We start from the raw sequence: 14,506 nt of genomic DNA, 5'->3' as shown, positions 1-14,506 counted from the left end.
CCTCTTTGGAAGGAGGAGGAGCTGTCTAGTCATGGGTTCATTGATTCCCTGCCCAGCAGGAACGTTTGCTTGGGCACAGCCAAGCCGCACCTCTGATGACTGTAACAGGCAGCGCTCTCTTTTGATATACTATCAGCTGGGTTTATCAGAGTATCAACACAACCTCCCCACTCCAGGACTCGTCGCTTCTGGCCAACTCTCCCTGCAGAGCGGGCAGGGGCTGCGTGGGAGCTGAGCTCACCTCGTATTTCAAGGAATCTTAACAGCAGGTTTTAAGCTACTTATTTACTTTTTTTGGTCTGTGCAGGAAGTCTGAGCTAAAAAAAAAAGAAGTATAATTACTCAGGCACGCCTGCATTCCTGCTCCAGGCTCAGGCGGGGAGGGACTCTTTCTTGTTGGAGCCAGGAAGAGGATCTGATCCCTGGAGATCATCGCCACAAACGTGTGTAACTGAAACCTGCAGCCATGCTGAAACAGATATTATCGGACATGTACATTGATCCTGACCTGCTGGCAGAGCTCAGTGAGGAGCAGAAGCAGATCCTCTTCTTCAAAATGAGGCAGGAACAGATCAGACGGTGGGAGGAAAGAGAAGCTGCTGCGGACAAGGCTTCAGCAAAGAAGCCACTGCCGAGAAAAGGTAAGTCTCTGCCTGCTGGCTTCTTCCCCCTCTGACACAGGTCTGGCCAAGTCAACTGCTCCCTAGAAATAAGAGGTAATGTGATCTTAGAGTAATTTCTTCTCCCAGGGACATATCATAGTCGTATTTCCAAACCATAACTAAACCCATCTGTGATGGGGTAGTTTTGGCAAGGCACACAATGGCTTTACTCCCTGGCCCAGACACTCTGTCCTTGACCACATTGCTCAACTCCCCTAGCTGGGAAGACAGGGCTTACTTGCCCTCAGGAGATGCATCTCATTAAGTTTTCCACTAAATGGGGCCTCTGAATCTGTCTATAAAATAACCATGGACTTTAACATCTGTCCTGGGGCACCAGATCTGCAGGGGGGTTCCCATTGTGCCTTTAGACCTGAAGTCCCCTTGCCAGGATTAGAATCATCATAGAATCATCGAATCATAGAACGGTTTGGGTTGGAAGGGACCTTAAATGTCATTTAGTTCCAACCCCCCTGCCACAGGCAGGGACACCTTTCCACTAGACCAGGTTGCTCAAAGCCCCTTCCAACCTGGCCTTGAACACTGCCAGGGAAGGGGCATCCACAACTTCTCTGGGAAACCTGTTCCAGTGTCTCACTACCCTCACAGTAAAGAATTTCTTCCTCATATCTAATCTAAATCTACCCTCTTTCAGTTTAAAACCATTCCCCCTTGTCCTGTCACTACTTGCCCTTGTAAAAAGTCCCTCTCCAGCTTTCCTATAGGGCCCCTTCAGGTACTGGAAGGCTGCTATAAGATCTCCCTGGAGCCTTCTCTTCTCCAGGCTGAACAGCCCCAACTCTTATCAGCTTGTCTTCATAGGAGAGGTGCTCCAGCCCTCTGATCATCTTTGTGGCCCTCCTGGACTCGTTCCAACAGCTCCATGTCCTTCTTATGTTGGGGGCCCCAGAGCTGGACGCAGCACTCCAGGTGGGGTCTCAAGAGAGCGGAGTAGAGGGGCAGAATCACCTCCCACGACCTGCTCGCCATGCTGCTTTTGATATAGCCCAGGATGCGGTTGGCCTTCTGGGCTGCAAGCACACACTGCCGGCTCATGTTAAGCTTCTCATCAACCATCACCCCCAAGTCCTTCTCCTCAGGGCTGCTCTCAATCCATTCTCCGCCCAGCCTGTATTTGTGCTTGGGATTGCCCCGACCCACGTGCAGGACCTTGCACTTGGCCTTGTGGACCTTCATGCGGTTTGCACAGGCCCAGCTCTCAAGCCTGTCAAGGTCCCTCTGGATGGCATCCCTTCCCTCCAGCATGTCGACTGCACCACATTACCCAGCATGCTGGCTGCTAGGAAGATAGCGCTCTTCTCCCAGCTCTCCCCTGCATGCTTTGTTTGTAGGTAGTTCACCCTCTCACAGTTTGGGGAGGGCAGTGACAAGGAATTAAAGCAAGAAAGGAAACAGTGGTGAGTCTTCTCCTTTACCTCCAGACTCAGAAATGCCTCCTTCACTGACCTGGCTTCAGTAACGCAAAATGAAATGGGAGGTGCGTGCTGTGTCCCAGCTGAGCTTTCCTCACATACAGCTGCTTTTGGAGAGGCTCTGCCATTGGCAGCAGCCAGGAGGGCACAGCAGGCAGGACACAGGCCCTGCACGGAGCCGCCAAGCAAACAGCGTTTGCCAAAGAGCTGCTTCTTTTCCAGCCAACGGGAAGTCGGTGACATGGAAACTCGGCGCTGACAATGATGTCTGGGTCTGGGTGATGGGCGAGCATCCTTCAGATAAATCGTATGCGGCCATCTGTGAAGAGATCCAGGCACAAAGGGCAAAGCGGTTAGCAAGAGAGCAAGGCAAGGAGGGCAGGTAAGCACCCTTCAGCTGGAGGACTCAATGGGCAGACATGGAGGAGAAGGCATTTCTGGGGACTCAGAGGCTGGAGTCTTCTCTGTAGGGGCTGTGGTTACCACTGTCACACTCAACTTGCATGCAAAAGGTGCAGGCAAAGGTTGGCTTTCTGCAAGCACACACAATGCTGGCAGAGACCAGCTCCAGCCTGAGGCTTGCCCCGGCTCATTGAGCCTCCTGTGATATGGGTCCTGCACCGTACCCTCTGCAGACCACAGGAAATGCTAACTCTGTCATTGGAGCAGGTGATGAGTTTGGATTGCACTGATTCACCAACGTGTGCTCATGTACAGCAGGATGACAGTTACTCACCACGAGTCAGTAATTTAATTATTCCACCTATCTGATTTGGAGATACAATAGCTGCCTGCACACACATTGCTTCATCACAGCACTGCTCTGCTCATGTGCAGCTTCCTTGCAAGATGCTCAGAGAACAGGAAGTGACTCCCTCGGGTTCCTAAGTCCTCTCTTGCATTTCAGAGAGACTGACTCTTCTGTTACACGGTCTCTACATCCACGACCAGGAGTCCTGGGTGAGACAGATCTTCATGGGAATAAAAAAGGCACTGTGGACGAAAAGAAGGAAGGTGGGAGAAAAACTGCTGCTGCTACAACAAGGAAAAGCCAGGAGCTCACAAAGGTAGCTTTCCCCCTTTTCTCCATAGCTATCAATCAGAAACATGTGCTTTGAGATTTAGGACATGCAGCAAATCCTGGTTGCTGTAAATAGAGATTTGAAGAAGAAAAGAAGCCAGCTAACTGTTAAGGCTTTTCTTCTGTAGTCAGAGAAGAAGCTGTGCTGTTACATCCTTCCTTAGGACTCGGGAGGTCCGAGTGCTATTCTCAGCTGGGATAGATCTGCTTTGTACTGACTGATAAGTTACTCTGGATTCCTTTGCTTTCATTCTCTGTGGGTAAAACAAGGGTCGCAGTAGTTTCCCTCCTGCTCTGTGGCTGGTTTGGATGGCTTTTGGGGCAAGACTGGGGAGGCTATCCCAGGATCTGTACATGCAAGGCCACAGCCCTCGGACAAATCATCTACTTGTATAAAAGAACAGATAAAGATAATTTTACCAGCATCCTCTGACATGCATATTTTAGGTTCTTTTTTTTTCTTTTGGTCTTACAAAATAGTTAGAAAATAGCTTATGACCTTGACAGCCCAGGACAACTCCAAATGCAGTAACTACAGTGTCTGCTTTGCTGTAATGTTTCATTACAGAAATATTTTTCTCCAGCAATAAATACTTTTCTACTTTTTAACTGGCTACAAAAAGCCATTTGCAGAGATCTGAAAAAAAGATGAGTTAAATTTACTACCCATGCAACTGAGGTTGAACAGAAGGAACAGAACACCCTGCCAATTTAATGGGAGAAGTCCAATCTCATTCAGCAGTTTTCATTCAGCCTTTTGCTGCTAACTTGTATGAGTGTATATTCTTTTATTATTCAACCACTCATATTTCAGTATAAAAAGCACAATAACTGAATGTTGGGTTTTGGCAAAGCGCCTCTCCCGCTGCTACCAAAATACTGAAGGGAATTTGGAGTGACTGTCTCCTTTATCAAAAACCTCTGAGTCACACGGGGTTTTTCTTAGCACTGTTTGCTGAAGTTGAGCAACTGTGTGGGAGATTTGTTTTTCTTTTCAAAGGAAGCTATTAGTCACAGCTAACAATAAAAAAAAAGAAAAAAAAACCCAAACCAAAAATACCACCACCACTAAAAAAATCTAAACCCCTTTCAAAGTCTTGTGCACAGAAATAGAGGGGAGTTGTATATTTTACTTTTGTTTTCTGACATTATATTATTAGTAATTTTTCCCAGGTTTCTGAGGCTTTTGCTATTGGAAGGAGGGATCCAGATAGAAGACCCTTCTTGCATTTTCTAGGCTTGGAAAGGGGCTTTTTCTCACTTGCCTCATCAAAGTGCTTTCTCCAAGACCTAGTTCCCGGATCAGGGCAGTGTGCTTTGTCTGCTGCAGGGGACGGGGGCTAATCGAATAAAAAAGCTGCTTCACACACATTTGAAGTTCCTAGTTTCCTGTCAAGGAGAGGGAAATTGGAAAGCCGTGTTCGTATTAAATATTAGCCAAGTAGATGATGGAGGTAAAACAAAGCGTGTCCTTGGTAAGCAGCATAGTACAGTTAACTCATTACTCACTGTGCCGTGGGAGGCAGTCTGGGTCCAACAGGGAGGTGGATGGGTGTTTGCTCAAGGACCAGTATAACTCTTTGTCTTCAAAGCCAGGTCTCAGCTAGAGACTGCTGCCAGAGCAGCTAGACTGGTTTGCAGTGAAGAGCAAACACGAGATGTGCAGCTAGTTGGGTCAGTTTGACAAGCAGGGGTTTGCAGCACCCCAGCCACAGAAGCAAACAAGCACAGGCAGGTAAAGCTGTGGACAGCAGGTTCTGCTAGGGCTTGCTTTAGATGGAGGGAGGGAAGGGACTGCTCCCTGGGAGCACTTGGGATCATCGCTTAGCAAATCTAGGTGTGCTCACAACAATCCTGACACCCCTGAGTTCTCCTCCTGTGGCATATTAGGCCTAACATGATGAAAAAACCCAATGTTTGTCAGAGAAGGCTGGCAAAATTTGTTAACATAAATGTCACATCACTGCTTCTGCATTAAACACCTGTTGCTCCAAAACAGAGCAATGGTCCTAATGCCGCATTTATTTCTCACCACTCTTTTCCTCCACCCAGAGGGAAACCAGAGATGTTCACCAGGTGCTGGCAGACTGCCATGTGAGGAAGCATGGCTTCCAACAGGTAAGTGGCAGCCTAGGATGCTCCTAACACATTGAGTGGGGCCCAGACTTTATCCTAGAGCCCCTGTCAGCCTCAGAGCCTCACCTGACCCAAGAATGTCCTCACCTCTTGGACCAGTTTTATCCGGTGTTGCCATGCTCCTCATGTACAGTGTGACAATTTGGAGATGATACAAAGCAGACCAGGCTGGCAGACTAGGGACCAGCACAGGGAGGTGCTCCTGATGATTTCTGGTAGACTGTTTTCCTTTACTTCCTCTGTTGTCACCTGCAGTAAAGACAGAGGGTCTGCATGTTGTTGAAATTGGAGGGATTCACAGTAAAGAATGGAGTTCCCAGTATTTCGAGGCTAGCTAAAAAGCAGGGTTAAAACTAGCCTGGGACAAAGTTAGTTGTCTGAACACACTGTTTCTTTCACAGACGAAGGAAGCACAGAGAAGAAATTCAGAAGACACTGCAGCCCCGCAGGAGGCAATACCACAGAGCCACCCCAGCTCAGAGAGACAGAGGACGCTGCAGAAATTGGATGAGAATGAGCCTGAATGGCAGGAATCCTGTAAGATCTTAGGATGACCTTTTCCTATGGGGCTTGAGAAATCCCAGGGCTCTGTGGGGTCATCTCAGTCCTTCTTCTGCCACACTGGAACTGAATAATTGGTCAGTGGGTGGAGAGTACTGCCAAGAAATACAGTGCTGCATTATAAGAAATATTTCTGAGTCCACACAGCATTGAGACTAGAGCTGAGCAGGGAAATGGAAATTTTTTCCTACAGACACAAAATTAAAACAAGCAACAAATAGGAACCACGTGAGTACAGCCAGGATAATTAACTTTAAACTAGAAGCTGGCCTTTTATAGGCCTTTGCAGTAACCATTGCTCTTGAGGACAAGGATATAATGGGTGACAGGGACTAACTAAAAAGGGCTTCCCTGTCATCCAAGCATGATCCCACCTAAGCAGAGCCCAGCTGCACTGTCTCATGTAATGAATCCCAATGACAGGAACGAAAACAGCAAACAGTATGAGACTTACAGTAGCATTCATCACTGCTGCCATATACTTCCTGAACGAGAACCTGATGCATTTTTTTTTTTTTCCAGTTCCTCCCCTGCTGCTCAGTAGATGGCAATGCTGTACTACCAATTGTTTCTACTTCAGGCCAGGGGTTTTATTTTTCTTATCAATAACAAAAAAATCTGGAGTTGATTACAAAAGTAAGGAAAGACCTAGCCTAACTCAGACCGACCAGAGAGCTGGTTACTCCTACAGACTCTAGGATGAGCTGGACCTAGACAATCATCAAGGCAATTTTACAGAAAAAAAATACCCAGCCAAGTTCTCACTTTCTGTAAGAGTTTCAGCAAGACTCCTTCCCACCCTCAAAAAATGATTAGCACTTTCAAATCCTTCAAAGGATTGATTTGGGCTCAGTTCAGCAGCTTTTATTCCATATGCCCTCCACCCCACACCAGCTCACGTGAAAGGCACTACAGAAATCTATGTCTGAACCAGGAGTCAGCATCCAAAACAAAACCAAGTAGTCTCTAAGTAAAAAGGGACCTGGTGCCCAGAAAGAATGCAGATTTTTAATCTCTTGAAGGAATAAAAACTGGACGCTGTTAAGTAGCAGATGCCCAAAAGTGATGGGAGACATGTGGCAAATGGTTTCACAATTGAGTGCATATTTTACCTGGTGAAAAGGGTTATTCTTCCACTTCATCAAGCAGGAAGATGGCCAAAGGGCAGCAAGCTTAAAACTTGCCTGCTTGTTCGCTCCTGTAGGAATCGTTTTTTGTTCCAGTGCGGAAATCCAAGGCAGCAGATGAGAAGAGACGCTCCCTTGCACGGCAAGCCAGGGATGACTACAGGAGGCTTTCACTGCAGGGCATCCACAGAGGGAAGCAGGCAGATATTTCCAAGGGTGCCACAGCCAGAGATCGGCGACCACTTCAATATCCACCTCTGCCCCCCAAGCCTAAACTCCTACCTCCTGCGGTGGCGAACGGGAGGGTGATTAGGTAAGGAAACCCCTGTGCACCATGGAGGGGAGAAAGGATGAGATTCTTCTGCTCTAGCATGGGATGGTTTAGATGGGAATGTATGGAGGAGACACCCTGCAGGGAAAAATACAGAGCCTAGGCTATATTCCAGCATGGGTGTGATGAGGCTTATTTGTTCACCCTTGGAGAGTAACAGGTTTATTTAGTAGAGCGTCCTAAGCCTAGAGCACATACATTCTCTGTGCTACGTGTCCACTGAAAACCATATAATATTGCTGACAGCTGCACTAGTGCAAGTCTTCTGCTTAGGGCTGTTCTTAACACCCTGAAAAAAACATAAGTACTGCCAAGGACACAAAAGCTGTTATGTGAACTTGATGCACAAACCATGGTCTTACTAACAGGAAAGAGGGAATCCAGAGGACAATCTCCAGTTCCACCGAAGAAAGCATCATCAAGTGGTTCAAAGAGGAGCAATTCCCTCTCCGAGCTGGCTATCAGAAAACCACAGACACGATAGCGCCTTGGTTCCATGGTGAGTCTTGAATGTTTTTGCCCTAACCCAACTCTTTAAGGAGCCATTTCTGCTAACACGGCTGCTGCCACAGGCTGGGCCTAGGAGCTTTTTCAAAGTGGCTAGGTTTTCCATTTTAAATATCTATTTATGTAGTTTACATTCCTTTAGAACCATGACAAAGGGCAAGATAAAGTCTTAGAACAGAGGCCAGATCTTCAAAATACCCTGTACCTCTGTGCCACCCTTGCTTCTCTGTACTGGATGCATGATCATCCTGGTAACTATTTGCACCAAGGTGAGAGAGATTTGGGCACACCTCATCCAACTCATCCTTGGCCCCAGGTCATTCTCCCTCCGTATGTGCTTATAATCCATCACCTTTCCATCCCATTTCTAATGGGTCATCATCATCCCATCCATCTCCCTTGCTTTGGAAATGCCTTTGATCTGAGACTGCAGCAACAAAAGCATTATCCTCTTGTAACTGGGCTTTCAATGCTTGCATGGCTTTCTGACAGGACCTGTGATCACTGTCTGCACAGCCCTGTTATACTGGAATCAACATACAACACACTGCACTGCCGTTCTCTCTCATAACACAGAAACTGTCCTTTTGAGCCCTGCACATTTATCATTCATAATCAGCCAAGTCTGGAACAGTTAAAGCACAGTTAGCACGTGGCCATGGTCTGTTATTAGCAATGGCAGTACTGTTCTTCCTGGGCTACTGGGCAAGAAAACAATGCAAGGGATGGAAGTGCCATGGACCAGTTTTAGAGTGGTAAAGCAGATTTCTTGTGAGAACTGTTCCATCCAGTCCTGCACAAATGCTTTTCTCCTTTCAGTTTTGTGTTTTGATTTTGAATAGGTATCCTAACCTCTAAGAAAGCAGAGGAGATTCTGAATAAAACAGTACCGGGGAGTTTTCTGGTCCAGGTCAGTGAGAAAATCAAAGGCTATGTGCTCTCCTATCGGTCTGTGGAAGGATGTAAACATTTCCTCATTGATGCCTCCAGTGATTCCTACAGCTTTCTTGGAGTGGACCAGCTACAACATTCAACGCTGGCTGACCTTGTAGACTACCACAAGGTGAACATCTAGCAATGCATTCATTAACTGTTTAATTGCCTCAGGGCACTTCAAAATAAGAAAGAATAGATTCCATTGTTTTAAAGTAGGTAACTAAACCCATTTTAGCTGCCGTTGGGTATCCTGTGTGCTGCTCCAGAAGGGTGTGCCAGCCTGATGGGTACATCTCAGGTAACCTAACAGACATCTTAGACCTGACTCACTCCCCCTCAAGTGTGCAGAACACCTTGCACACAGGGCTCAAGTTACTTACACACTATTTAGTAGAAATGCTGATAAGGTGAGAGGTGACAGCATACTCATGCAGACTCCTTTTTTTTTGGATTCTCTCTGTGGTTGTGGGGTCCTGGCAAGTTGGGTAAGCAGAAAATCCTGCTTGCCTCCAGCTTCAGCATGAAAGAGAACAAAATATCTTTATAATCTCAAAGCAGGCAAGGTGTGATACTGAGCAAAGATAAAAAAATAGAAGGGAAGGAAGAAGGTTGGCAGGTTCTTGCAACAATAACAGCAGTGTTTACTAGCACTGACTGCAGTTACATGGGCTCCAAGGAAGGCCGGATGGATTGTTCATTCCTTTACTGTAAGATCTGCCCAGGGACAGGACAATCATTTTGCCTAAATGTTCATTTAACATCCATGTTTCTTTTAAATAAGTGCCTAGCCTAATATAGCTATGGCCAAACAAAATTGGGCATGAGGAAAATATCTATGTTCATTTGCTATATGGAGCTCTACCTGGGCTACCTGAATTTGCTTCTTGCATGGATTTCACAGTTCAGGCTGAAATTGTTGAAAGCAGGAGCTATATGGCTATTGGTACCAGAGCCAGAGGATTTAAAGCCTGGCTGTGCATATCTATATTAAAGGTAGAGCCATGCCCACAGTCTGCAAAGAATCCTACAGACCCCCTGCACTGCAGCAGACATGGGCAAGATGAACCCACTCTGATAAAGTGCTCTAGTGGGTTCTGCTTATCACCCACCGAGTGACCACGAAAGAAGGCAAGTTCCCACCATGCATCCACTGCTCAGGGGGAGAACAAGATGGGCAGCAGAGACTGTACTATCAGGGAATTCCCTTGTTAGAACAGGGCTTGCCTGGGCATGTGCTCACTCCAGGACCCACCCTTGTCCCTGCCACAAATGCAGCCAGGAGCACAGTCCACAACCACTCCATCCTGCTTACCAGCATGCTGCACAGTCCTTGCTCCAGCACTTTCTAGTCAGGGCAGCATTTCACACCACAGAAGCTGCAGTTGCCTACAAAATGAGCACAACTCTTTCCAAGAACTGCCAGAGTCGTGCCACTGGGTTACTGCACCGAGCACAGACATTGTTTTTTGAAGACAGAGGTCAGCCATGTGGGTCCTTCCCTGAGTTCCCCGGGGCACTGAGCTGTATCACCCAGTGGCATGAACAAGTCCACACCATAACAGAGGCAGGGAGACTGCTGTCTACCCTGTGATGTTGTGATAGGGTCTGTTTGAAAGGTGGTGTTAAATCATACCCTATATCAACAGGATGAACCCATCACTTCCTTGGGGAAGGAGCTATTGCTTTACCCATGTGGCCAAGAGGACCAAGAACCGGATTACATCTCCCTCTTTGAGTGAACCTTCCGGTCTCGCTGTGCAGCCCCACGCTTGTATTCACAAAGACTGAACTTTGAACTAGAGCTGCTGATGCTTAGCTGAAACAGTTGCCATAAATGCCTCTATTTTATATCCTTCACTACAAAGCAGTGGGAGGATAAGTACTGTTGTGGGTTTGTCATATCAACTGAGTTAAAGGATGCATCAGCCCAGCAAGTTGCAAAGCACCAGGATGTATCCTGCACAACGGAATGAATGAGGTGATGAAGTAATCTGTTGAACAGGGAAATACTGCCACATATTTTCAGTGGGTTTTTGCAGATTTCCTGGGGGACTTCTGTATTCGAGCTGCCTTTTGTTCTTGAATGCAAGGTTGTGTGCCATCTGGGAAATAGATTAGTATCTACTGTTGAATGAGATCATACCTTCCTGAAGGCACAAAACAACTTGGAGAGGTGAATTGGTCTTGATATAGTAATTTGCATAATGTGAAGCTTAATCCTGTAAAATGCTGTGCCCTTGGAACCAAGGATGTTCAAGCCAAACATCCATGCAAACCCTCGGTGCCTTTCAGTGGAAAGTGTTCTCTGTGAAGAAGGATTTTCATGAAAAGTGCATTTTTAAAATTCCTTTAGCCTCGGAATATAGATCCTCACTCTTTTAACATGTATTTAAATTCCACACTGGCCTTTCTGCATAGAGAGTGATTAGTCTTTTGAAAGGGAAAGGGGAAGGGATACAGGAATTTGTATGAAAGACTACCACATGCACAGAGCCTAAAAAAAAACATAAGAAGCAGCACCTATATCAGTATTAGTACAGTTTACAGAAGAGTGTTTGCCAGTAAAGAATGCTGTTTTCCAAAATGGAGCTATTTATTGCAAGTTGTGTCCAGATTACGGAGATGTATCTGGTGTAAACTTTAACGTAGAACTTGTTCTTTCAACACAATGTTCTCTCTTTGTATCTGTTACACTGCTCTTTAAATACATAATTCAGAATATCGGGGGAGAGGCTGGACAGAATCACATAACAAATTAATCCTGACCTAGATTCCCTCATGTTGGTGCACATGACAAACTGTACAGCTGAAGGTTGTGGTGCAAATCTGCTAACATAATTTTTTAGAGATGCAATCCTTAGTTAGTGAACATGAGTCAATCTTGTTTCGGTTGTTTACCTGTTCCCTTCTTTCTGTTGGATCAGCGCTACTTTGCTTAACTTGAGGAAGCAGTCAAAAACCTCAGTCTTATATTGATCTGCATTTTGCAGAATAGAGATTAAAAGAAATTGTTGTAATCATCTGGTCTTAAAATTTACAACTATGCTACTGGGTGGTTGCCATACAAGGAAAGGGAATATCTGGACTCCAGTTACAGCAGGTTTAACTTGCTAGAGATAAAGCCTTAATGTAAAGTGAGATTCTGAAAGTAGCAGCACTCCGGCAGGGCAAATTACTTAAGGATCTTCTTGAGCACTATATCACAGGTATCAAAGAGATATTTTCAACGTAATCTGCATCAATCTAGATTATTGCAGGGGAAAAAAAATCCCTCCCTTCCTCTTCAAGAACCATTTCTTTTGAAAAATATGGCCAAAATGAAAGGTCATTCAGAGATCCTAGAGAAAAGTTAGCATCTGTTCTCATGTGAAGAACGTGCCATAGCTGTCATCCTGCTGGAGACAAATCACAAAGTGTTTTGTATACCTATGGGCTGGTACAGACAGGGGACCAAGTCTCCCTTAAAAAGGCAGTTTGAGAGGCAGGGTGTTAACTTGTAGAAATAAGGTTGCAGGCTGATCTGGCAGGACTGCAGGACATGATCAATTTTAGCTCTAAGATCTATAGTGGAACTCCTCAGGATTTGACCTGCTGACCAGTGGACCAGTAGCTTCATATGCCTTTATATTATAACTACCTATTTGCAAATGTTGGCTCAGTAGAGCCCAGGGAAAGCCACTATCAGTGTTCATATCTATTCCACATGGTTGAGAATCATGCCTCAGTTTTTTAAAGACTCACAGATTCACTTGTCTGCTGTGAGGGATGAAACCTTAAGTTTTATATTATTAAGTTTTACATTACCTTAAGTTTTACATTATTATTAAGTTTTATTAGGAATAGTGTAGCCAGCCAGTCTAGGGAAGTGATCGTCCCTCTGTACTCGGCACTGGTGAGGCCGCACCTTGAATACGGTGTCCAATTCTGGGCCCCGCACTTCAAGAAAGATGTTGAGGTATCAGAGCGAGTCCAGAGGAGGAGGGTGACCAAGCTGGTGAAGGTCTGGAGGGTCTGACCTACGAGGAACGGCTGAGGGAGCTGGGGTTGTTTAGCCTGGAGAAGAGGAGGCTCAGAGGTGACCTTATTGCAGTCTACAGCTACCTGAAGGGAGGATGTAGCGGAGCGGGAGTTGGCCTCTTCTCCCAGGCAACTAGCGATAGGACAAGAGGACAGAACCTCAAGCTTTGCCAGGGGAGGTTCAGGTTGGACATCAGGAAGAATTTCTTTACAGAAAGGGTTATTAGATATTGCAACGGGCTGCCCAGGGAGGTGGTGGAGTCACCATCTCTAGATGTGTTTAAGAAAAGACTGGACATGGCACTTAGTGCCATGGTCTAGTTGACATGGTGGTGTCAGGGCAACGGTTGGACTCGATGATCCCTGAGGTCTCTTCCAACCTGATTGATTCTGTGTGATTCTGTGATTCTGTTTTATACCTACACATTTAGATTACTGCACTGACTGCAAAGGCAGCACCCTTGCCAGAACAGATGCCCTTAACACCGGCTCTTCTATTGCTCTGAAATCTAGTTACCCTGAAAGTCTGTGGAGCAAGGATGGCTTGCAGTGGTTGGGAATCAATAGTGTTGGCTTGTCTTGGGGAGCTTCTCTGTAGAATCTTTCTTTCTTCAAGGGATGCTGGGCAAGGATTACAAGAGTAGTCACATTTGAAAATTGCTTGCTGGAGAGATCATGAAACCTGGAAGGATATGTCAATTTGTTTCGCCCCATGTGTCTATGCCTTTAGCCAGAGCATGCAACAGACATCAGAAATTAAAGCAAGGCATCCCTATATGGCTTCCCCATCTACACAGGGTGATCTCTATTACGTCCCCAACTAAAATTCAGTCAGTCGCTCTTCTGGAAAAGATTACAAGCTGTTTCTGAAACGAGGAAGGAGAGCTGCCTCGCAAAAGCTATGGTTCTGTTGGCTGCTCTCTTTGGATTTCATCATTTTCTACTGGTCTGGAAGACCTGTTACAGCTTCACTTGGCTCACAGAAATGTAGCTAACAGCAGCTTCCCTTTCTCATGTTGTTCACTTCTCGTATCAATGCAGTCTCCACCTTTAAGAGAGCCCTGACTTCTGCAGTGATTAGATTCTCCTGCACATCACTGAGGTGGCCAATGACTGCGGGCTGTCTGTCTCCATCATTGATTCAATCTCACCTCTTGCCAAACTGCCTTCTCAGCCAAGGAACAGGAACTGCATAGACAGTATTATTCCTGGCAGGAGGAATAGCATCTCTGTGGAAAAAGATGTGCAAGAGAATCACGAAGGTGCTATTTAAAAACATAACTTGTGAATCTCTGACAGGGGCTGGATGACATGCTTGCTAAGGCACCCAAAGTAACAAAGTGTTGAATTTGCAGGTGCCCAGTGCTTAGAATTAGAGACTAATATAGGTTTGAAGGGACCTCTGGAGACCATCTGGTCTAGTTCTGCTCTACAGGTGTGACCAAACTCAAAGTTACATTAAGTTGCTTAGGGAAAGCTAACGAAAAAACATCATGGAAATAGTTAAGGCTAGGCTTGAGGCAGTTATGATTATGAAACTTTTATAGTACAGATCACCCAGTTTCAAATTCAGGTTAAGTGGGACTGTAGGAACAACTATCACCTTGGAGCAGCTCAGTTACCATAGCTCTCATATGCATTCAAAGCCATGCCTGTCTCCTCCTACTGCATAATATTTGTAAAGTTACTCCAGCAAAACAAAGCCCTTTATAAAC

At 45.8% G+C, this 14,506-nt stretch overlaps 1 protein-coding gene across 4 annotated transcripts in view; it reads left to right on the top strand.

Moving 5' to 3' along the window:
* The first annotated feature begins 308 nt into the window (after nt 1–308).
* Nucleotides 309–14,506, top strand: part of SH2D4A (SH2 domain containing 4A) — a 27,399-nt gene continuing 13,201 nt past the window's right edge. The window contains exons 1-9 of one of the 4 annotated variants that reach the window (XR_011048348.1): nt 309–641; nt 2,318–2,477; nt 2,985–3,162; nt 5,229–5,294; nt 5,714–5,849; nt 7,097–7,313; nt 7,700–7,830; nt 8,681–8,901; nt 10,421–10,752. Coding sequence is in view for 3 of the 4 variants with exons in the window: in XM_068402646.1 (XP_068258747.1) it covers nt 467–641; nt 2,318–2,477; nt 2,985–3,162; nt 5,229–5,294; nt 5,714–5,849; nt 7,097–7,313; nt 7,700–7,830; nt 8,681–8,901; nt 10,421–10,513 (1,377 nt within the window). In the remaining variant the exon portion in view is untranslated. Of the gene's footprint in view, nt 642–2,317; nt 2,478–2,984; nt 3,163–5,228; nt 5,295–5,713; nt 5,850–7,096; nt 7,314–7,699; nt 7,831–8,680; nt 8,902–10,420; nt 11,715–14,506 lie in introns of those variants that run through there. The other 3 variants (XM_068402647.1, XM_068402648.1, XM_068402646.1) reach the window with 3 other exon arrangements.

This window comes from Nyctibius grandis, chromosome 6 (assembly GCF_013368605.1).
Source record: "Nyctibius grandis isolate bNycGra1 chromosome 6, bNycGra1.pri, whole genome shotgun sequence".
Lineage (NCBI taxonomy): Eukaryota > Metazoa > Chordata > Aves > Nyctibiiformes > Nyctibiidae > Nyctibius > Nyctibius grandis.
The sequence above is the reverse complement of the archived record's forward strand: the minus strand, read 5'-3'. Positions and strand labels throughout refer to the sequence as shown.